The 25277-nt window shown below is 36.2% G+C and overlaps 1 protein-coding gene across 1 annotated transcript in view; it reads left to right on the top strand.

The window, feature by feature from the left end:
• CADM2 (cell adhesion molecule 2) overlaps positions 1-25277 on the top strand; it is a 1093258-nt gene that overhangs the window by 832413 nt on the left and 235568 nt on the right. Inside the window, exon 3 of the mRNA XM_026457246.1 lies at positions 17517-17666. Within this exon, the coding sequence (XP_026313031.1) occupies positions 17517-17666 (150 nt within the window). The remainder of the gene's footprint in view (positions 1-17516; positions 17667-25277) is intronic.

Below are 25277 nucleotides of genomic sequence, written 5' to 3'. Positions count from 1 at the left end.
TATCTATCTATCTATCTATCTATCTATCTATCTATCTATCTATCTATCATTTATCTATCTACCTACCTACCTATCAAAACACGTTTGGTTTCACATCTGTTAAAACATATGAGGCTAGCACATTGAAATGAAAATCTATTGTTGCACAAAGTATACACAGAATTCATTTCATAATTTATTCTAATCTGATATGGATTTTTGCATCTATGTTCATCAGAGATATTAGCCCGGAGTTTTCTCCTTTGTGTGTGTGTTTCTGCGTGGTTTTGTTGTCAGGGTAATACTGGTCTCACAGGATGAATTTAGAAGTATACCCTCCTCCTTCATTTTTTGAACTAGTTTAAATAGAATTGGTATTAGTTCTTTAAATATTTGTAGAATTTGGCAATGAAGCCATCAGGCTGTGGGCTTTTCTTCTACAGGAGACTTTTTATTAAGGCTTCTATCTTGTTATTTTTTATTGGTCTTTTCAGATTTTGTATTTCTTCATGATTCAATCTTGGCTGGTTGTCTGTGTTTAGAAATCTGTCCATTTCTTCTGCATTTTCCAATTTATTGGCATATAGTTAACATAACAAACTCTAATGAGTCTTTGAATTTCTGTAGTATTAATTGTAATGCATCATTTTTCATCACTGATTTCAGTTACTTGGGTCTTTAATCTGTTTTCCTTAGTCTGGTTAAAGGTTGGTCAGTTTTATCTTTTCAAAAATCCAACTTCACATTTTGTTCATCTTTTATATTTTTTTAGTGTCAGATTCATTTATTATTTCTATTGTGCACTAATTTTGGGTTCAGTTTGTACTTGCTTTTCTAGTTCTTTAGGAAATAAGACAAATAAGTACAATTTGAAGCATGAATAATGAGACTAATCTGTTATTAGAATTATTAGAATAGCCTGAACCTCAGCAGACCTATTATGCAGAAATTTTATCTTGTGTTAATCTGGATATTGTAGTTGCAGTTCCCACTTTGCCAGCATGATAGCACAATTCTAGGTTTTATGGATACAATAATATCTATGAAACGCACCAAACTTTATCCAATACCAAGTTTACCTGAAAGTCATAAGACAGGTGATACAACAGAATGTCAACAGTTAGCAGGGACTCCTTGAAATGCTTCCGAATATGCATAGTCATTTGTAGTAACTACTAGAGTTAACATGAGCGACCTCAGCTCAGGGAAGCTTCCATCTTTGGAGTCTGTTCAAGCATTTTGTCTTGGTAGTCACACCGGCTCTTGGGAATTTTTCCATCAGCTTCCGTTTTCTTGTACAACTAAATCTAATCAATACTGATAATTCATTGTGCAACAAACAATCTCAACAATGGCATGCAGGCACTTAGCCTAGTACATAACAGCTTCCTCAGTTGTCATTTATTTTGGATCCAATACACATCTATGAATTATTTGAATTGCAAAGATGTTTCAACCAAAAGGAAACTGCTTAGGAGTTCCGGATACTGGAGGAAAGGTCAATAATTCATTATTAGTCCTTTCCCCCAAATATTATAGTGAAGAGATCATTGACTTTGCTGTGAATGTATTTTTTTCAGCTATCATTTTGGAACTATTCTCCAGAATCTGCATTCATAAATGTAAAGAATCAAATATTTTTTAAAATGTCACCTTAACTTTTATTGAAGTTTATTTTAGTAATTTGAATTAAAAACACTTCATTATAATTTTCTAGTGAACAGATTAAAAATGTAGTAATCCCAAAAAAGGATGCAAAAATATAGTATTAATTGTCAGTTTGCTTTATTAGAAGTATAATTCTTTTGGCTGATTTATCTGTAGACATCTGTAGAAATGAAACAAAGTACCAAGTTTCATTTTAATATGTTCCCACAACAGTTTCCACTTAACTCTTATAGAGTAATGTTCCCCTAGATCTAATGTGGCACTACAAAGGGCTTGAACATCAAAGCATGTAAACATGGACAAGATGGGTGAAATCAACATTAATGAAATCTTTGTGCATTCAGAAATGATCAAACAGTGGAAAACACATCCTTTTAACCACTGTGTTATTTTAGATTGTTTTTAAAAAAGACAGTTTGTTCGTTAGGGAATATTGCAAGTTTATTTCTATGTTTCTACATATTGATCAACACTTAAACAATTAAGGTACTATCATTTGAACACAATGTTTATGTGTTCACACATATGTGCCCAACATGTCTAAGGCAGTATCTTATGTCTGTTAGAGAATTAAATATTGTATATATGTATACCTCTACTATCAAGAGCTTTATACATGTCTCACATTCATATATCAACGGTTATCTTGGGGATAAAAATTCTGGTATTGGAAAAGAAAATTATTTCTATGATATTAGTCAAAGGAGAAGTTGTATTTATAAAGTTTATATTTCACGGGCGAAAAACTTAAATTTTGTGTTACCACATTTTTGTAGTCTGCCGGGAACTTATTCATTTGAAAGCACACTATTGTTATTCACTCAGGTAAATATATATTTGAAACAGAAAACTGTTTTAAATATAATATTTACACCCACAGGGGGATTACCAGAAATATATTCTTTTCTCCCAAATAACTATTGCATTTTATAAGCAAGCAGTAAAATAAATGTCCACCATCATTAATAACAAGGAACTTACCAAGCTAGTGACATTTTAGAGTGGAAGTAAAGGACGCATTTTCCATCAAAGAGTGAGGAGGATATGAGTATATGGATAACAATCCTGTTTTATACAAACTCAAGCCAGTAAAAGATGTGTCTCCATTTAATAGGAAGTATTTTGCAGTGTAAAATTTAAAATCACGAAATTTGTTACCTCTACAATCAATTATTCCAGGATTTAATGGATTCTTTGATATCTTCACAGTGAAGTACTTGACTGTAAACACAATTTTTACAATGATTCATCTTCAAGGCTAAAAATGCTTGACTTAGGGATCTTGATTAAGTCATTCCTTGGTGTCCAAGGGGCATTGGTTCCAGAACCCTGACTACACCAAAATCCAGGTGTACTCAAGTCCCACAGTTGACTCTGTGGAACCTGCTTATATTAAAAGTTGGCCTTCTATGTATGTGGGTTTCTCATCCTGCAAGCACCACGTGTTCAGCTTGCATTTGTTTGAAATACATCCCTGTATAAACGATCCTGTGCAGTTCAAACCCATCTTGTTCAAGGGTCAACCTTAATTAGAAAAGAGCATTTTCTGATCATGTAAATTGAGTCATATCACTTCTTTCAATGTCTTGCCATTGCGTGTAGAATAAATGTAAGCTCCTTGTTATAACATAACAAGTCCTGCATGATCTGGCCTTGAACTTCTTTTCTACCTCATCTTGGGCAATGCCATTGTTGTCTGTTGTGTGCCAGTCCTACTGATATTTTTTCAGTTCTTTCAACAGTGAACCTATTCCCTGGCTCTAGCTCAGGACTTTTGCATTAGCTGATTTGCTTTTTGGAATACTGGCCCTGGCCTCTTAACATTCTTGACCTCGGACTATTTTTAAATGTTTGGCTCTTTCTCACCATTTAACTAAGTCTTTATTTATCTCTGCTTTTTTGTTTTTACTTACCTTCTTTAGGCTGTTACTTCTGGGTGGGCAAGAATCATTTCTAGCTGTTCACAGTTGTATTCGCAACACGTACCATGGGAATCCTGTTCTGGTATAAAACATGTATTTGTTGAATAAATTAATGTCATTGAGGTATATTTTATCAGCAAAATCCACCAAAAATGTAAAAGCAATTTCAGAAAACATTGTTATATTTATAATTCATATCAATAATATAAACTGAAATTATACACTATTAAATGACATATGCATATGTGGGATATCACATTCTCTTACACATATCTTTTATCTATGCCGTTTCAAAAATTTCTTATTATATTCTGTGATTTAACGAGTTAGAATCCAAACAGACATCTATGTAGCTATTTTACATAAATAACTTTATTTGGTGCACCAATGCAAGTATTTTAACTTTTTACAGAGAAGGATACAGAAAAATAATATTAATGTAGAATCAATTTAGATAATAATCAATATAATTTTATGCTTCCAGAGTATGCATATAAGAGGTGCAATTCAAAATAAAAATAATGTCAAAATATACATACAGTAAGTCAAATCACTAGCAACAATAAGGCAGGAAATAATTGATTTGAGTTTGAATAATATTTTTTTTCACTTGGAATTAGGAAAAACCAGCATGAAAACCAGATTGAAGTCCTAGTATCTTCTCAATTTATAACTTTCGTTATAATCATTCTTATTTGGCTAATGATATTTTATATATTCATATATTTTAAAAACATGTGTATTTGAAATAAGGTTTTTAACGATACTTGCCTTACTTTCTTAGATTTTTTTCATTTCATTTGCTTCTGGAAATGTTGTTAGGAATTTCAATTTTTATTGACCTTATGTAATTTAAAAAATATCTTATAATTCAGTATTATTAGTGACTTTCTTTACTATATCAACCTTCTAAGACCTACTGGATTAAACAAATATATACGTATAATATTTCCCCTTTTCGAGCCTCAGACTGAAGTTTTTCCCAGGGACTTCAATTTTAAACAGTTATGTCCCACCCAGTCAGTTGCCTCCATGAAATTGATTGTTGTGTGCTCAGCACTATATTCCTCACCCCGTCTCCAGAAGAGTCCTACCATCTGTGTGTTCCTTTCCAGGATATTTCCTCCAGTTTGACATCTCAATTTAGAATTTAGTAGCGTGATTGAGTTTCACTACGAACCAGACTGTGATTGTGGTCATAAATTTCTTTTCTCTGGAAGGCTGCCTCTCAAATGTTCATCAGTTAGCAAGTAAAGCTAGTCAGTTCCAGGTCTTGCTCATTCAACCTGAAAATAATATTCTAGAAAGATAAAATAACTTTATGTATACATAATAATTACCAGGTAAGCCTGTTTTAAAAATCACAGAAATCATTTTAAAACCCTCTTATTCTTTTATATTGCCTTGAGACACATACAATTTTCTTTTCATTTTGAAATTCTTTCCTTTGCTTTGGATTCCTCCACATTACAATATTTGAAGATATATTTGTAGAAGAACAAAAGTAACCTGGTGAACATAAATGTGAGCAACTCGTCAAGTTCACTTTTTCCTTGAAAAATCATGCGTTCATTCAATATACTATGGTTTGAATTTTTGAGAAAAATTGAACATTTTATGGAGTGAATTAAATATGGATAAATTAATAAAAACAAAATCTATTTCAAAGTTTTCATTTCAAAAATCTATTTTTGTTATAAGTCCATATATATTTGTATTTATTCTGTTTGACTAATTGAATGGTGTGTAAACAAGTTTGTGTTCATTTTCCATTTTGGCAGGGTAATAAGAAAAGCTAAGAATAGAAAGAATTGACTTTGTACAGATACAAGTCAAAAAATTGTTGAGAATTTTAAAAATCTGATAATGCTTTAAGACATGCTAAAGCAATGCAGCCACTAGGCAAGAACATAAAGCATCCATTAAATAAAGTTTCCTAGGATTTTCTAAGTGCTCTCTGAAACTTCGGATTTCATAAATTAAGAAAAACTTTAGTGATATGGCTGAGTAAAACAAAACTAATGGAAGAAATTAGAAAAATGTATTTTATGTAGAAATAATAACTGCTGGGAATATTATAATAAAGAAAGCTGAGGTATCACAATCATGCAAAATATTTTTGAAATGAAGGGGAAGACAATGATGTTATGTTTCACCTACATGACAAATCTCCCCACAGCTGACTGTGATCCTGATAATCAAGAATTAATTCTAAATATAAGTCCTGTTACAGACACAGTGTATGGTAACTAGTTTTAGTATAATGTTATGTGTTATCTGGGTCACTTACAGTCACTGTGTGGGTAAACTGGAAACAATCCAGTGGTTATCCCATAAGTTCCCTTATCTGCTGTGAACGACTTAGTAAACTATTATCACATTCTGGAAAAAAGAAAGAGGTAAAATTTCTACAGGAGAATTATAATTCTCTGGGTCAGGAGCTGTGGGAGCCACTGTAAATCTGAAAGAGACTTTTGTCATGGATCAGAAGCCAACAAAGAACTAGGGCCAAGCTTCCGGTACACAAGAGTTTCTGCTCCCAGAGTTGGGAGCAGAATGGGCTGCTTACAATGGCCACAGTGAACACAGTATCTGGTCTACAGGACTGTAAGGGCTGAAGCTGCCAATTTGGCAATGTTACACTCTGATATCAGGAGGCGAAAGCCCTTCCAACCTTTTCTGGCCTTGCAAGACCCACTGCCGGCCAGCTTTGTTTCTTCCCTGCCTTGGTCTGGCAGTTGCAATGGAATACAGGTCTCCAAAGTACTTCCTGTCTCTATGGAAACTGGCAAGCAGCACCAGACTGACGGCCGTGCTCTGCAGTGGCTGGGCAGAGTGGTGGCACAGAAGGTGGATGCCAGGTGTTGTACTATAAAAGACAGGCTGAATTCAAAAGGATGAAGTAGAATCAAACAAAAATAAAATATTATGTGGTTGCCTAGAAAAGTAGACAACTTAAAGTCTTTCAGACAAACCTAAAAGCTGCACTAAAATGATTTAAAAAAAAAAAAAAAAAACTACAGAATTCTAAGTATTTGAAAGAACAGAGGGGCATTCCAAAAGTGAAAACATTTGGCACTTAATTATCAGTCTTAATTTTTCCTCTCATTTCCTATCTCACATGATAGAGCATTCATTGCACTTCCCTCGAGAATTATAAGCCGGCCGTAATGACATTTGTGCTTTTCAGTCCAATAGACTTTAGAATGCAATATGTGCTTCAGTCCACACAACTACTGAGCCACAACTTTCACATTAGAAGGTTATTTGTTTAGAATGCCTTCAGTGATTTAGTGGAAGTAATAGCATGCTATGTGTGCATTTAGATATATTTTTAGACCCTAATTTAGGCAATAAGAATGATCTTGAACTTTCTAAGACACAGGTTCTTTGTATAAATATCCCTTAGCAGTTGATGGAACAGATGAGGTGGGGGGGTGGGGGTGGAGAGAGAGAGAGAGAGAAAGAATGAGAGAGACACACAGAGAGAGAAAACAAAAAAAGCTGAAAATAGTTGAGGGAAAAACTTAAAGAATAGTAGGCTAGGCCGGGCGCGGTGGCTCAAGCCTGTAATCCCAGCACTTTGGGAGGCCGAGACCGGCGGATCACGAGGTCAGGAGATCGATACCATCCTGGCTAACACGGTGAAACCCCGTCTCTACTAAAAAATACAAAAAAACTAGACGGGTGAGGTGGCGGGCGCCTGTAGTCCCAGCTACTTGGGAGGCTGAGGCAGGAGAATGGTGTAAACCCGGGAGGCGGAGCTTGCAGTGAGCCAAGATCTGGCCACTGCACTCCAGCCTGGGCGTCTCCGTCTCAAAAAAAAAAAAAAAAAAAGAATAGTAGACTAGCACTGTACTTCATTTAAAAATGTGTTGCCTCTTTCTATCATTTCTTCTTGAGTTTTATATTTAAGAACCATTAACTTATTTTGTATCTCCTGATCCATTTAGCGTTTGTGTTTTCACAGCCAAGATATGAGGACCTTAATATAAGAACAGTATTTTTGTTTAAACGAGGTTCTTGAGAAAATACAAAAATATTTTTAAAACAACCAAAACATGATGTATGCCATTTGATTCAGGTGTCTATGTCTCTGTTGAATTACATAATTTTGTAGGTGAAGTTGACAGTTTTCACTAAGGACAAATATATGCCCAAGTGAAAGGTCAAAATACTTGGTATTGTTTATCTCATGAGACTTTTATACTTTATTATTGACAAATTGTGTCTTAAATATTCTTAACGTCTTGTTTTTGTTTGTTGCTCTTCACTGTCTTAAATCTGTTTCTTCCTTTGAAAAAGTTTTGCTCATTTTTAGTAACTAGAAAATAGTGAGCGGACTTAAGCTCCTGTCAAATAGCTCACAACATTTGATTATTAACCCTCCAAAACTACTGACTAACTCGCTTCCTCTCAAATGTGCAAAGCCTCAACCTCTGCTTGTCTGTCTGGATGTATCTCGGGTGATTATTGCTCTTGGAGAGCAAGCACTCATGTGCAGTGTGCACTGATCCACTGCTGTGGCCAGTTAATCTTTTTTTTTTTTTTTTTTGAGACGGAGTCTTGCTCTGTCTCCCAGGCTGGAGTGCAGTGGCCGGATCTCAGCTCACTGCAAGCTCCGCCTCCCGGGTTCCCGCCATTCTCCTGCCTCAGCCTCCCGAGTAGCTGGGACTACAGGCGCCCGCCACCTCGCCCAGCTAGTTTTTTGTATTTTTTAGTAGAGACGGGGTTTCACCGTGTTAGCCAGGATGGTCTCGATCTCCTGACCTCGTGATCCGCCCGCCTCGGCCTCCCAAAGTGCTGGGATTACAGGCTTGAGCCACCGCGCCCGGCCCACAGTTAATCTTTAGCACAGAAAGAGAGATGGAGAAAACCATTGCCGCCACTCATCATCCAATCGAGATAGCAAGGCTTGAATGACGTTGTTTTCGAAAGCAGAGTGATGCTTTGGGATCAGTGTTAAAACTTGCATCTTCCTAGTCTCTTTCAACAATGCTTATTTCAAAGATCTCTCTTTACTGCTTTGCTTATTATTTTTATGCTCTAAGATCACATCATAGCCTATCAGAGAGGTAAGAGTGGCCATAATCTTAGAATTTTCTTCTTTATGTCCTACGTGATAGCATGCTGGATGCTTGGTGGTTAGGCAATGAAGGCACGCATGAAACATGTGAAGGAGGGACAACTCTTAACTAACTGAGGTCAACAGGAGTCAATACTCAGTTCACTTGATTCTGAACTTGATAATTCCTAATGTATTCAGAAAAGGTTTGACCATTCTTTCCCTAATTATATGACAGATGGTAACATTGAAGGAATAATGGCAGCTGTTCAGTCTGCTATTTAAAGACAGGGCCAGGAGAATTATTATTTCAGGATATTGAATTATTGCTCTTCATTAAAATGTATTTCATGGCAATAAATTAAGAACATCATTTCTGCATAACCTCTGAAGCTATCTTAAATGGTTTTCAACCAGTGGTGTTAGTTAGAGAGAACTAAATTTGGCAGCCAAAGGAAAACTAGCAATTCAAGATCACTGTCCACAGAGTAGAGGAAAAAAGGGAGCCTATTTGAAGGATTTTTATTGGAAGAATTGTGGGTGGGAATGGGGAGAAAGCGGAAAATATGCACAGAAGCACCCAAAAGAGATATCAAGGATGAGTTTCAGAGGTGTAAATGTTTAACAACATGCTCTGTGGAGAAAATTGTTGAGTTGTGGTGTTTGCCAATTTCCCTGGTAAAAAGACACCCTCTGTGGTCAATTTCAAGCTGCCAGCCTATGTCACTGGGCACGAATTGAGAAGAGTTGCACCTAGTTGATGCTCTGGAGCTGGTGTGAGCCAGCTCTAGCATATCAAGTTTTACTTGGATTTCAAATGTTCATTCACTTATTAAAAATAGGTGTAAAAGGTCTAAATGCATCTTTGACACGTTTGACTATAAACTATGTTTTGCTTTTATCACAGTTGTTTAGTCAGAATTGAATTTACCTTATTTTCCTGGCTACTGAAAAGTCTCTATTAAAATGGATGTTGATGTGAGATAAATTGGACAAGGAAGGAAAGGTAAAATACTTTCAGAATCACAGAAGTCCATCTCCATATATTTTCTCAGTGAAGAATTAGTCTTTCTTTTTGGCCTTCCATCTTGACCATGAACAAATGCATGAAACTTTAGTTATCTTGGTCATTCTACTGTCAAAACGGCCCCTGCAAATGCCAGCCATTGTTTTAAGATGATGCATTTACTTTAGATGATGAACACCTTTTGAGAGCTCTTATTTACTACACAATATGGTAAACAGTGTAGCTGATTAAAAGAGAAGAAAGATGTCCCTGTTACTATAGCCTTAATTAGATTAGAATCAAGTAAGGGAGGGAGATATTTACACAAATGATAAGAGGAAGTAAACACTAGAAGGAGGGGAAGAAACTAATTATGTAACTTGCTTGGAAAAGTAGCCAGCTTCTAAGATTCCCAAGATAAAGTTTTGTTTCCTTTAAATCTTGTCATATGCTTGTTTGATACGAATGACTCTTCTGAAATCTAGGATGGTGGTGAGCTTAGCCAGAGCCAGTATTATTTTAAAATAAGGTCTCAATGATATGACCAGTGTATATTAAAAATCCTTGTAGATGGTAAACAAGATCCATACTGTACCATCCAGACTGTCTTCTTGCTGGTCATTAAACTCTCTCCTAAAGTATCTAATTACTTTGCAGACTCCTTAGTAAGCTTCTCTTTCTTTATGCATCCTTCAGATGTTGATTCATATAAAGCAAGGCACATAGTAGGTTTTCTAATACATCTACGTAATTATTGAATTAAGGCTAAGATTTTTAAATTTTAAAAAATGTATTTTAATGAACAAATAATAATTTTGCATGTTTTGGGGGTACAATGTGATTTTTTGATCTATGCATACATTACAAAAAGATTCCATAAGCTAATTAGCATATTCATCACCTCACTAACTTAACCATTATTTTTGTGATAAGAACATTAAAAATCTATTATTTTGGCAATTTTGCAATACACAATATATTATTAATTATGGTTACCTGGTAGCATACTAATTTTGCTAATTGGAAAAATTAGTAATTTCTTTGGAAAGACTCTAAGATTGAATGGAGATCTTGAACCATGAAGAGTTAAAAGATAAAAGTAGCAGCTAACTCATGCTCTCTTCAGGTTAAAATCAGAAGTAAAAGGCAATTCATAGCTTTGAGACTTTTGACTATCTTCAACAAAGCTTTTGAATTGATTTTGGAAACCACATATCCCAAGGGCATTTAGGATTAGGAGCTTCTCCACAGAAGCTTGCTCTGTATTGGGAAAAACTAAGTTATTTGACTGCAGGGATTTTAGGCTGCAGGTTCTAGGGAACTAAAGTCATACTTCAAAGTCAGAATACATGTGGAGAGAAGATGGAGGGAAGCTATTCTAATCTCCAACCTGGAAGAACAAGGTATAGGTAAACTAGTGTATATTAAGTATCTGGCATGTAGAGGACTCTAACAAACATTAGTTTCTTTCTTGGCTATGGGCCAGTAAGAAAAAATACATTATAAAAGTAAGTTCTCAATAAGATAAGATACTTAGGGACAGTTAGTTATCAGAAATATGTTATCAAGAAGATAAGATATTTAAGAACAGTTAATATTGACATCTTATTTAAATTTTCAATTTAAAGTTTTAAATGATGACTCATTTGTTCTCATTGTTGTCTGCTTTACATTTAAACAAACAGGGATAAAGCCTTTGTGGAAAGATAAGAATAAAAATGTTGAACTTTCAGAACAAACTCCAAATGGTTCATTGACTTTGTTTCACCATGGAAAAATCACTTCACCTCCCAGTGTCAGTGTACCCATCTGTGAAATGAGAAGGATGATATTTTCTTATGGGAATGTTTTGAAAATTGTTTTGTAAATGTAGTGGATGAGATTTTCGCAAGCATCACTGCTCTTTTTCCACTTCTTTAAAGAAGCAAACAGTCTTATTTATGTACTGGTTTATCATCAAAATGTCATCTGGGCTGAACTATGTATATTTTTATTGGCAGTTGTGTGCTTTTTATCACTTAAAGAATAACTCCCTGATTGCTCAATTGATGCATTACATCAATATCAGGGGCTCAAGAAAAATGTTTGGAAACCGTTTGGAGCTTCATATTGGTGAGCTCCTAATCTCTGGTAATTATTTCTTCTTTCTGTCTTACTTCATGTTTTCTCTGATGTGGTTTTTCACCTCACCTCACTTCACAAGATTGATAGTTCTCCATGTCACCTTGCTAGAGGTCACCTCTGAGCTGAAGGCAAAACACATCCCACTCTGGCTCCTGTTGACTTTCAAGTCAACGATCAAGGAATTTATTCCAGACATCTCCTAACCTCAATTTAAAAACTCCACCCTAAAAATTACAGGGCGATATCCTGGGTAGTTGCCATAGTGACTCTGAGAGGTTGGCATTGAAGAGACAAAGCTTCTGATATCAGATTTTTTACTTGATAGGCTTAATTTTGTAAGGTGGTCACGAACCTCTATGCTTGTGTCATTTAGGTCTGGAAAGAAATTTTCCCCTTCAGAGTCTTCTGTCTCTTATGGTGCCAATCAACAGGCTTCTGGGTAATAAGATTCTTTTTTTTTTTTTTCCAGGGGGGAACAGCAGTTATCAAGCATTTTATATATTGAGCCACAAATAGCCTGTATTTGCACAATAAGAAAATTACCTGTCTGGCCAGTTGTGGTGGCTCATGCCTGTAATCCCAGCACTTTAAGAGGCTGAGATGGGTGGATCACGAGGTCAAGAGATCAAGACCATCCTGGCTAACATGGTGAAACCCCATCTCTACTAAAAATGCAAAAATTAACTGGGCATGGTGGTGGGCACCTGTAGTTCCAGCTACTCGGGAGGCTGAGACAGGAGAATCACTTGAACCCGGGAGGCGGAGGTTGCAGTGAGCCAAGATTGTGCCACTGCACTCCAGCTTGGCAAGAGAGTGAGAATCCATCTAAAAAAAGAAAAGAAAAGAAAAGAAAATTACCTGTCTAAAGCAGAAGTGCCCAGTTTTAGGAAAATCTTTTGGTTGCATAGCATTAAACATTCTCTTCTATAAAGTTAGGAGAAAACTTGTTATTTTTTTAATAGAAACCATCTGAGTTTTAGAACTTTGTAATTTTTTTTTTTTTTACTTAAAGTTCTGGAATATATGTGCAGAATGTGCAGGTTTGTTGCATAGGGATACATGTACCATGGTGGTTTGCTGCACCCATCAACCCGTCATCTACTTTAGGTATTTCTCTGAATGCTATCCCTCCCATTACCCCCCTATCTCGACAGGCCCCAGTGTGTGATGTTCCTCTCCTGTGTCCATATATATGTTCCATTGTTCAACTCCCACTTATGACTGAGAACATGCAGTGTTTGGTTTTCTGTTTCTGTGTTAGTTTGCTGAGAATGACGGTTTCCAGCTTCATCCATGTCCCTGCAAAGGACATGAACTCATCCTTTTTTATGGCTGCATAGTATTCCATGGTGTATATGTGCCACATTTTCTTTATCCATTCTAACATTGATGGGCATTTGGGTTGGTTCCAAGTCTTTGCTGTTGTGAATAGAGCTGCAATAAACATGTGTGTGCATGTGTCTTTACAGCAGAATGATTTATAATCCTTTGGATATATACCAGTAATGGGATTGCTGGGTCAAATGGTGTTTCTAGTTCTAGATCCTTGAGGAGTTACCACACTGCCTTCCACAATGGTTGAGATAATTTACACTCCCACCAACAGTGTAAAAGCAGGCCTATATCTCCACATTCTTTCCAGCATCTGTTGTTTCCTGACTTTTTAATGATTACTATTCTAACTGGCGTGAGATGGTATCTCACTGTGGTTTTGATTTACATTTCTCTAATGACCAGTGATGATGAGTTTTTTTATATGTTTATTGGATGCATAAATGTCTTCTTTTGAGAAAGTGTCTGTTCATATCCTTCACCCACTTTTTGATGGGGTTATTTGTTTTTTTTCTTGTAAATTTGTTTAAGTTCCTTGTAGATTCTGGATATTAGGCCTTTGTCAGATAGATAGATGGCAAAATTTTTCTCCCATTCTGTAGGTTGCCTATTCACTCTGATGATAGTTTCTTTTGCTGTGTAGAAATCCTTTAGTTTAAGTAGGTCCCATTTGTTAATTTTGGATTTTGTTGCAATTGCTTTGGTGTTTTAATCACGAAGTCTTTGCCCATGCCTATGTCCTGAATGATATTGCCTAGGTTTTCATCTAGTGCTTTTACGGTTTTAGGTCTTAATGTTTAAATCTTTAATCCATCTTGAGTTAATTTTTGTATAAGGTGTAAGGAAGGGGTCCAGTTTCAGTTTTCTGCATATGGCTAGCCAGTTTCCCAGCACCATTTCTTAAATAGGGAATCCTTTCTTCATTGCTTGTTTTTGTCAGGTTTGTCAAAGGTCAGATGGTGGTAGACTTGTGGCATTATTTCTGAGGCCTCTGTTCTTTTCCATGGGTCTATATTTCTGTTTTGGTGCCAGTACCATGCTGTTTTGGTTACTGTAGCCTTGTAGTATAGTTTTAAGTCAGTTAGCGTAATGCCTCCAGCTTTGTTCTTTTTGTTTAAGATTGTCTTGGCTATATGGGCTCTTTTTTGGTTCCATATTAAATTTAAAGTAGTTTTTTTTTTTTTTTTCCTAATTCTGTAAAGAAAGTCAGTGGTAGCTTGATGGGGATAGCATTTAATCTATAAATTACTTTGGGCAGTATGGCCATTTTCACAATATTGATTCTTCCTATCCATGAGCGTGGAATGTTTTTCCATTTGTTTGTGGCCCTCCTATTTCCTTGAGCAGTGGTTTGTAGTTCTCTTTGAAGAGATCCTCACATTCCTTGTAAGTTGTATTTCTAGGTGTTTTATTCTCTTTGTAGCAATTTGAATGGGAGTTTGCTCATGATATGGCTCTCTGTTTGCCTATTATTGGTGCATAGGAATGCTTGTGATTTTTGCACAATGATTTTGTATCCTGAGACTTTGTTGAAGTTGCTTATCAGCTTAAGGAGTTTTTGGGCTTAGATGATGGAGTTTTCTAAATATACAATCATGTCATCTGCAAACAGGGATAATTTGACCTCCTCTCTTCCTATTTGAATACACTTTATTTCTTTCTCTTGCCTGATTGTTCTGGCTAGAATTTCCAATACTATGTTGAATAGGAGTGGTGAGAGAGGGCATCCTTGTCTTGTGCCAGTTTTCAAAGGGAATGCTTCCAGCTTTTGCCCATTCATTATGATATTGGCTGTGGGTTTGCCATAAGTAGCTCTTAATATTTTGAAACATGTTCCATCAATATCTAGTTTATTGGGTGTTTTTAGCATGAAGGGGTGTTGAATTTCATTGAAGGCCTTTTCTGCATCTATTGAGATAATCATGTGGTTTTTGTCATTGGTTCTGTTTATGTGATGGATTACATTTGTTGATTTGAGTATGTTGAACCAGCCTTGCATCCTAAGGATGAAGATGACTTGATCGTGGTGGATAAGCTTTTTAATGTGCTGCTGGATTTTGCTGGTGGTCCAATCCAGACCCTGTTTGCCTGGTTATTACCAGCAGAAGCTGCAGAATAGCAAAGATTGCTGGCTGCTCCTTCCCCTGGAAGCTTCATCCCAGAGGGTCACCTGACAGATGCCAGCTGGAGCTCTCCTGTATGAGGTGTCTGTCAACCACTGCTGGGAGGTATCTCCACCTCAGGAGGCATGGGTGTCAGGGACCCACTTGAGGATGCAGTCTGTCCCTTAGCAGAGTTCAAGCACTGTACTCAGAGATCCACTGCTCTCTTCAGAGCTGGCAGGCAGTAACATTTAAGTCTGTTGAAGCTGCACCCACAGTTGTCCATTTCCCCAGTGACTCTGTCCAGGAAGATGGTAGTTTTATCTATAAGCCCCTGACTAGGGCTGCTGCCTTTCTTTTAGGGATGCCCTGCTCAGAGAGGAGGAATCTAGTGAGGCAGTCTGGCAACAGAGGATTTTTGGCACTGCAGTGGGCTCCACCCAGTCTGAACTTCCTGGAGGCTTTGTTTACATTGTGAGGGGAAAACTGCCTACTCAAGCCTCAGTAATGGCAAGCTTGAGTATCCCAGGTCGATTTCAGACTGCTCTGCTGGCAGCGAGAATTTCAAGCCAGTGGATTTTAGCTTTCTGGGCTCCGCGGGGGTGGGATCCACTGAGCAAGACCACTTGGCTCCCTGGCTTCAGCCCCCTTTCCATTGGAGTGAACAGTTCTGTCTCGCTGGAGTTCCAGGCACCAGTGGGGTACAAAAACAAAACAAAACAAAACAAAACTCCTGTAGTTAGCTCAGGGTCTGCTGGAAGGCTGCCCAGTTTTGTGCTTGAAACTTAGGGCCCTTGTGGTATAGGCACCCAAGGGAATCTCCTGGTCTGTGGGTTGCAAAGAGCAAGGGAAAAGCATAGTATTTGGGCCGGATAGCACAATCCCTCATGGCACAGTTAGCCACGCCTTCTCTTGTCTAGCGGAGGGAGTTCCCTGACCCCTTGCACTTCCTGGGTGAGGTGACACCCCACCCTACTTTTTGCTTGCCCTCCATGGGCTGCACCCACTGACTAAGCAGTCCCAGTGAGATGAACTGGGTATCTCAGTTAGAAATGTAGAAATCATCTGCCTTCTGCCTTGGTCTCACTGGGAGCTGCAGACCGGAGCTGTTCCTATTTGGCCATCTGGCCCGGGAATCCCGGGTAATAAGATTCTTGTGCCAATAGTTCCAGCATAACCTCAAGTGGTGCTTGTAGTAATTATCAAATCATTACAAAACTAAAGAAGAAAAAGGAAATACGTTTCATGGATGTGATTAAGTCATTACAGTGTTCTTGCATATGTAAATTATCCTTGACTTAATGAACTATCTTGCTTACATAATAATATTTTAACCTAGTTTTGGAAAGTCTTTCTTACCCATGTTAATCATGGTTATCAGACTTAGCACAGTTTATCTTCAGATCATCTTGCTGAAGAGAAATTTATGTATTATGTATCCATGTGCATAAATTTTGTTTAAACTATTAGAAGTGCACTTATTAAGTACGTTTGTTACATGAATTACTTTAATAAATTATTAAAATGCTTAGGAAGAGCAAAACCTTGATTACATACTGATGATATCCAAATTAACAAGGGTCATTTAAAAATATGTATTTTCTGATTATAAAATAAATATATATTACTTGGAGAAAAACAAGAAACTACAGAAAGGAACAAAGAAGGGTATTAACCTGTATTACCTAGGATTAATAATTTGAAACTTGATTGGATATCCTACACTTTTCAAAGAGTACTCGCACTGTTTTATACAATACATTATGTATTTCTAAAAAGAGCTAACTCTACAAGAAAACCTAGTTAAGTGGGATTCTTTTTTTTATTTCCTTTATCAGAAATTGAATCTAAAGTTTTAGTATCCATATTTCAAAAACTTTATTCAGGATTATAAAAGCTACTAGGGAAGTATTTTATGCTTCCTCTACTGCTCTAGAGAGTTCAACTCATCCAAAATTATTTCAGTGCCTTATCTTCAACAATGACCGAGTCTAGTACCATAATAACTAATGCAAAGCCTAGGGAAATTAATAATTATAATATAATATTACTATTTGAATATAAATCTTGACGTATGCCTAGGAGAACAAAAGTTTCCTAGAACATGTAGGGAGTACAAAGGATTCTTAATTATATGTCAATGCTGTTGTTCTCTGAAGATTTTCAATTATTTTTCTGTCTTTTGTAATATATAGTTTTGTTGTTGTTTGATTGTTTTAAATTTTATTTTGCATGAGAAGTTAAGGCCAGTGTAGATCTTGGGCAGTTAATCATTTTATGACTTCCATTTAATCAACACTTTTTAAATCCCCTTTTAGGCAGCCAAGGGCAGTTTCCACTAACACAGAACGTAACCGTTGTTGAAGGCGGAACTGCAATTTTGACCTGCAGGGTTGATCAAAATGATAACACCTCCCTCCAGTGGTCAAATCCAGCTCAACAGACTCTGTACTTCGATGACAAGAAAGGTGAATACATTTTCTTTCAAATGTTTTAATCGTATTCTAAAATATCCTAATTACAATAAATTTACTTTTCTGAGATGATTCAAATTATTCCTTTTGATTACCAAACTGCTGCTGCTTGTATTTAAACATGTTAAATATTAAATACTTTAGTTTGCAAGTCATAAACACCAAAGATAACCTATGTCAACTTTTTAATAAAATAAACAGTTTTAATTCTGTTTCAAAAATAGTTTTATACCTTTTCTTAATAACCATTTTCTTTCTAGATAGCGTATTTTCTCACTCTTGTAGCTGTTTTGTGTATAGTTTGAGTTTTTTTTCTTTCTCCTGATAATATAATGTTATTTTTATGAAAATCAGTTTTATATATTTGGAAGATACAATATGATTTTGGAAAGTTTAATAATTTTATGTTCATGAATTTGCTCTGAAAGAACTGTAAAAATGATTCACATAATGTTGAAGTATTTCATGTTTCCAAAATAAACTGAAATTAAGAAAGAAGCTGTATTTTTTAAAGTTGAATTGGACTTCATTAACTAATTTCAGCTTCTTAGTGGATAATAGATTTTGATTAAACATTCCCAGAGAACAAAGGAAATTCATGTTACATAATTCAAGCAAACAACTAAAAATGCACACCAAATATCTAAGCCTTCATCCATTATTAGATGAAAAGGTGAGTTCATAACTGTAATGAAAATATGGGACTGTTGCTTAAGATACCTTTATATTATATAGGATATAAATAGCTATTTATATATTAGCTGTTCTTATTCTTAAAATTGGCTATTAGTCTTAATATATTTTTTAATGAATCTGTGTAGGTAATAGTAAGATAACTTCAAATCAGACTGTATGTGATATTTAAACTATTAAAATATTACATACAGTCTAATAAATGTGCTCAGTCCACCTTTAATATATATTCATTGTATTTTATTCATTGTTATGATTTTTCTTCTTTGATGTACTCTAGATTTAAAATGAGATCTTTAGTTTATTTTAAATATTAAATATATACTGAAGGACAGATGAAGTGTCTAATTCATTTATTTGACAGATATTTATTGAGAGTCCCTTTGTACCAGGCATTAAAATTAGGGAGCAGAAAGTGAATGGTATCTGCCTTTTTGGGAAATACAGTCTAGTGGAGGAGACAGACAATAAAGAAACATGCAAATGAAATTCATTTTATAGTACATTAAAAGAGGACAAGTGCTATGCAGAAAAATGAGCCAGAGATAGAGGAAGTGTTAGGGTCCTCCAGGGAAACAAAATGAATAGATAGATAGATAGATAGATAGATAGATAGATAGATAGATAGATGATAGATAGATAGATAGATCAATTGATCGATATTTATTTTAATAAATTGGCTCAAGTAATTTTGGGGTCTGGCAAGTTTGAAAAGTACAGGGCAGGCTGGTAGGCTGGAGACCAAAAGAGATTCTGTTGCAGCTCAGGTCCAGAGGCAGCGTCAGGGAGAATTTCCTCTTCTATAGGGGACTTAGAGGACTTCAGACTTTCTCATAAGGACTTCCACTGATTGAGTGTGGCCTAACTACGTTACGGAGAATAACCTGCTTTACTCAAAGCCTACTAATTTAAATGTTAAACTCATCTAAAAAAATACCTTCACAGAAACATCTAGATGATTGTTTAACCAAACATCTGGGAACTGTGGCCCAGTCATATTGACATTTAATATAAAATTATTAACATATTGACAGTTAATATAAAATTGACTGTCACGGACGGTTAATACCTAATACTCCAGTAGAACTTTATTATTTAGAAAGAGATTTAATTTACAGTTTTAGTTTTCTTTCAAACAAATGAAGTTCTGTTAGTTAAAAACGTTAACACAAAGTCACTCACAGATATTAAACAACTTCTTTTTGCTTTTAGTATTAATTGATTACAAATATTAGTAAATAAATATTTAAAGTGTATGCTCAACTATAAGGTGGTGCCAATTTTAAGGAAATGTCTCATTTGCTTAAAACTGAAGCAAAACAAAATGTTCTAGAAAAAAACAAACTTTTAGAAACGTTATTAAACAATTAAATATATTATTATACTATTTAATTTGTCAACTTGATTATACATACATATTTAATGCAATATGGAAAAACACTAATTTACAAATAGGACTTTTTTCCATCCCTGTGTTTAATGAAACAATCTTGCTTATTAGCAGTTTTTGAAAGCATAGCACACTGTCAACAAGAAATTTGTCCCTAGCGGCAACTATAAACTTTTATAATATTAGAACATTTTTTGTTGTTGTTCATTCATCCCACAGGTGTGTAATGACAATCTCCACTTTATAGCAACTCTTGCACTGCTTTTTAAGGAGATTTTAAAGAGTCATGTTTACAGTGACATCTCCAACTGTGAGGTCAAATCCTCAGGCACAAAGACAAAATCTATATGAAATGTCCTTGCTTCCGCTTTTAGTGATTCTATAAGTTATCCTCTAAGAAACATCTAAAACTAGAAAACTAGAAATGATTTGGGATATTTAAAGCTAATATATCTTTCCTGGAGGAAATGGAGAGCAACTTGTCATAAAGGATTTGTAAAGGCTTGAATATAAGGCAACTTCCTCTTTTCTGAGGGATCATTATGAGGAGAAAAAAAATCATGCCATATTTGGGAAATATGGTAATATATTCCTGCATCTTTACACTGCCTTGAAATAATAAATACACCAGTTCTATGAATTGCTGAATTATGCACTTTTTTTTTCTTTTGAGACAGGGTCTCATTTTGTTGCTCAGTGAGTGTGGTGGCATGATCTTGGCTCACTGCATCCTCTGCCTCCCCAGTTCAAGCAATTCTCCTGCCTCAGCCTCCAGATTAGATGGGAGTACAGGCACATGCCACCACGCCCAGCTAATCATTTTTGTATTTTTTTGTATAGACTGGGTTTCAGCATGTTATCCAGGCTAGTCTGAAACTCCTGAGCTCAAGCGATCCTCCTGCCTTGGCCTCTCAAAGTTCTGGGATTACAGGTGTGAACCACTGTGCCCGGCCTGGACTAACTTTACTTAATTTTCCTTTCCCAGATGTTGTAAGAGCTTAGCTGGGTTGGAAAAAAAGCCTATGTATGTGTTTGCGTTTTTAGTATGATAGGTTTCTGTTTTTGATACTATGCTTTTTCTAACTCTATTGTAGTTCTAAACGTAGTTGCAGTAAAACAACAGAGAGCTCTGAAGAAAGAAATTCTTTGGCAATCTAACATACCTATTCCCTCATATGTCAGTGGTTCAATTTCCTTCTTTTTTTTTTTTTTTTTCCGTTTTTCATCCTCACCATCTGTTCCCAAGATTGGTTCAATTTCTATGTGATATCTTAGTTGAAGGGATTCTTAGACAGTAATACCTATCAAATGCAAGAGTTTGAAATTAAAACCATTTTAAAAGATTCCATATTACGATTTTCCACACATGATCTTTTAATCTGCATTTGCCTGTCTAATGTTCACCAATTTTAAGGCTTATCTTGAGCAAGCAAGCATTCCAAGTTATACCAGAGACTAAGTGAAGAAGGTGAGCATGAGTTAGACCATAGTAACGCATACGTATTGTACTAGTGAAGATAGCACATGAGAGCAAGAGAGAAAAGGAAAGGAATGGGTTGTCTGTGTCATTGATTATACCATCTCCTCCATGTGGCTGCTACTGTTAAAGCTTCATCTTTAGCCCCACTGTTCTTTCTGTCTCAGATTATGTTGCCAGTGGTTCTTAGCCCTAGTTACACAGTAAAATCACTTGGGGGACTTTCCAAACACAGTCTTCCGGGGTATGCAGTATCAGAATATTTTAATTATGTCTCAAATGATTATAAAATGCAGCTGTGATTGAGACACTTGGGTTTAGGCAAGTCAACTCTCTCAAGAGTTCTGTACCCTTGAGCTTGGATTTATGTATTGATAAATGTTACTGAGCATGGAAGGAAGGAAAGAAGGGAAGGAGGGAGGGAGGGAGGGATGGAGGGAAGAAGGACAAACAGCTCAGAAAAACAATAAGTGCTGATCACTGCCTCACAACAATTGCTACTGCCACTGTGAGCTCCAAGAGGCATCCTGGGTAGCATTTCATGCTATCTGGAAGTGTAAGTTTCCAAGGGTCCTGGCTATGAATGAAAAACTCAGGATGGCAGCATGCATGTCATGTTAGAGTTGGAAAAGCCTTGTTTACATGGATTTATTAACTGAAACATGCTGTGAGTGGTCAGTCGAATCAAGTGAAGGAGAATTAGGCTGAACCCCCTTTCCTAGGGGTCTCTGTCAGAGACTAAATGTGAATATTCATGTAATCCTATCTGCTCAGGAGGCTCAGGCAAGAGCATTGCTTGAACCCAGGAGGCGAAGTTTGCAGTGAGTCGAGATCGTGCTACTGCACTCCAGCCTGGGTGATAGAATGAGACTCTGCCTCACAAACAACAACAACAACAACAACAAAAAGTGAATAGTCAGGAATCTCTTCCCAGGGCAGATAGGTGTCTAGTGGGGGAATTGGCTAAGGTGAAACTAATACTGTCATATTTCTAATTGAGGTAAAATAAAGATGAAGGCAGCAAATTCAAGCTTTTACAACTTCTTACCATGTTTAATGTGATCAGTAGCTTGTGTCCATTGATAAATGAAAAAAATAAGACCAAACAATCAAGGATATTTCTCCACAGACATTCAACTAATGTCTGGTAGTGAAGAACTTAGAATTCAGGTGTAGCTTTTGCCTTGATTTTAACTGAAATATTCCTGACAGCAATGGCATCTGGATGCCACATCATTTTAAAAGTAACCTGGTCAGCCTCTGCCATTGATCTTGGCAGCTGACTTTTATTAAAGAGCAGCATATCATTTCAAACTGTTGAAGATATACATAGATTAAGACAGAAGGGCCAGGCATGGTAGCTCAAACCTGTAATCCCAGCACTTTGGGAGGCTGTGGCAGGCGGATCACCTGAGGTCAGGAGTTTGAGGCCAACCTGGCCAACATGGCGAAACCCTATGTCTACTAAAAATACAAAAATTAGCCGGGCGTGGTGGTGGATGCCAATAACCCCACCTACTTGGGAGGCTGAGGCAGGACAATCACTTGAACCGTGGAGGCAGAGGTTGCCGTGAACTGAGATTGCACCATTGCACTCCACTCTAGGCATCAAGAGCGAAACTCCATCTCCAAAAAAACAAAAATAAAAATAAGACAGAAGGATACGTTATAGTCAGCATTGTCCAAAAGAACATTCCATGATGATGGGAATGTTCCATATCTGGGCTGAGCTGAACAATTTGGTTGTCACGTGTAGATATTTAGATATAAATTAATTAAAATAAAGTAAAATTTAAAAACTTGGTTTCTGCCACACTAGCCATATTTCAAGTACTCAATATCCTCCCATGCCCAGTACTTACTGTTTTGGAAAACACAATTCTAGACGCTGATTCACTCATCAGATGTCATAATAGACCTTGTCCGTTTCCAGCCTTGGCTAGTAAAATATGTGGTTTCTAACTGAGAAAGCCCTTAGGCCATCATAAAAACATGCATCAAATATTCAATAAATGATTCTTGTTTACTGTTTAAATTGTATAGCTTTAAATGGGACGTTGTGACACAGGAGACAGAGAGTCAGATCTGAATTTAAATTCTGCCTCTGACACCAACCAGCAGAATAATAAAAGGTGTTCATTGACACCCCATTACTGGTGGTTGGACCAGAATTGTATTTTAATGAGTTCCCTGTCTGCTTTGTGTGCACCCCCAAATCAGAAATCATTAGCCTACAAAGTAAAATTCAATTACAATTCCACTTCATTTCTGCACAGCCTAAGTATGAAGTCTTATAATACTTAAGAATCTGCAAAAACTAAATAGAAAAGAAGAATCAAGAGGAAAATTTATAGATCCTTACGGGTCAGAGAGATCTAGAATAGATGTAGCTAAGGCAACATTCACTTGTTATAATCCTCTTCTCTTTCGTTTTACACAAATCTGAGCACCTCTGTTATACATAGTTGATAAGCATTTGGAAGAGAGGGGGTACAGGGAGACAGAGCAAGTGGGGAGTAGAGGTCATTGAAACACCACATAAATGCTGTGTGGTATTTGGCAATGCAAAAAACAATCAATTAGATCATAGTGTCTGTTTCTTTGCAGGTCAAAAAAAACCAAAAACAATTGAAGTAGCACAATCTGATCACTTAATGCTCAGGAAAGAACACTTCAATTCCTTCCTATTATTGACAAAAATACTTTGAACAAACATCTCCAGGAGCCCGTAACACACACATTCAACAGATACATCTCTGTGTGCTTGTGTTTTTATATAAAAAATGTAAAATACATGACCTTTTTGTGATTTTCTTCTCAATATTTCTACTTAAATTTTAAAAGAATAATCCTTAAAAATTTCCTAAAGAAATCGAAATAAAAATCTATTAAAGACATAGCTTAAAATCATTGGTGTTAATTAGCCAGTTATTCTGCTGATAATTTTACACTAATACTGGGAACAATGGAAGAGGAAAAACATGAGTAAAGTGTCCTAAAACTAAGACCGATAAAGAGAAGAAAAATGAGATGAACCAGAATTGGAGGTACAGGTTCTCCTGGCTCTATGCCAATCCATGCCACCTGACTGTATATCTCCCCAGCTGCTATCAATCAACTTGACGGGCTTTATTAAAGATTCACTGAGTAAAGCAGGTATTACATTTGGCTACCATTACTCTTCTTTTTGTTTTCTTTTAAAAATGCAGCTATTATATATATGTACAATAAAAATGTGAAATTAATGATAGCTTATAGTTATACAGTAAAGTTATTAGATAACATTCAGCATGTATACCTTTTCTTTTTGGGTTCTCAACACTACTATACAGTAGGCATTCCTATTTTATATATAAAGACACTGAGGTTTACATGTGTAAACAACTTGAGTAGTAAATGACAAAGCAATGAAGAGACTTGAGTTTTCTGGCCAGGTGAGGTGACTCACACCTGTAATCCCAGCACTTTGGGAGGCTGAGGCAGGTGGTTTGAGTTTGGGTCAGGAGTTAGAGATGAGCCTGGTCAACATGGTGAAACCCCATCTCCACTAAAAATACAAAAATTAGCCAGGCATGGTGGTGTGCACCTGCAATCCCAGCTATTCAGGAGTCTGAAGCAGGAGAATTGCTTGAACCCAGGAGGCAGAGGTTGTAGTGAACCAATACAGCCTGGGCAACACAGCAAGATGCTGTCTCAAAAAAAAGAGAAACTTGAGTTTTCTTATAACAAGCTCAATTCACTTCGTGCTTCGTTATGCTGAAAAAGACTTCTTTCTTTCCTTCCTTCCTTCCTTCCTTCCTTCCTTCCTTCCTTCCTCCCTCCCTCCCTCCCTCCTTTCTTTCTTTCCTTTCTTCTTTTTTTTCTGTGTGAATCATAGTTTCTGGTTCTGTATTTCAAAGTCACTCTTTCTGATTGATCTGTTCAAAACATTTTGTCTCATATTTAAACCCTACTTTTGCTAAAGATGAAGCCATTGTTGGAAAGTTTCTTTTTTCTTCTTCTTTTTTTTTTTTTTTTTTTTTTTTTTTTTTTTTTTTTTTTTTTT

Source organism: Piliocolobus tephrosceles, chromosome 2 (genome assembly GCF_002776525.5).
Source record: "Piliocolobus tephrosceles isolate RC106 chromosome 2, ASM277652v3, whole genome shotgun sequence".
Taxonomy (NCBI): domain Eukaryota; kingdom Metazoa; phylum Chordata; class Mammalia; order Primates; family Cercopithecidae; genus Piliocolobus; species Piliocolobus tephrosceles.
This window is presented reverse-complemented; position numbering and strand designations above follow the sequence as displayed.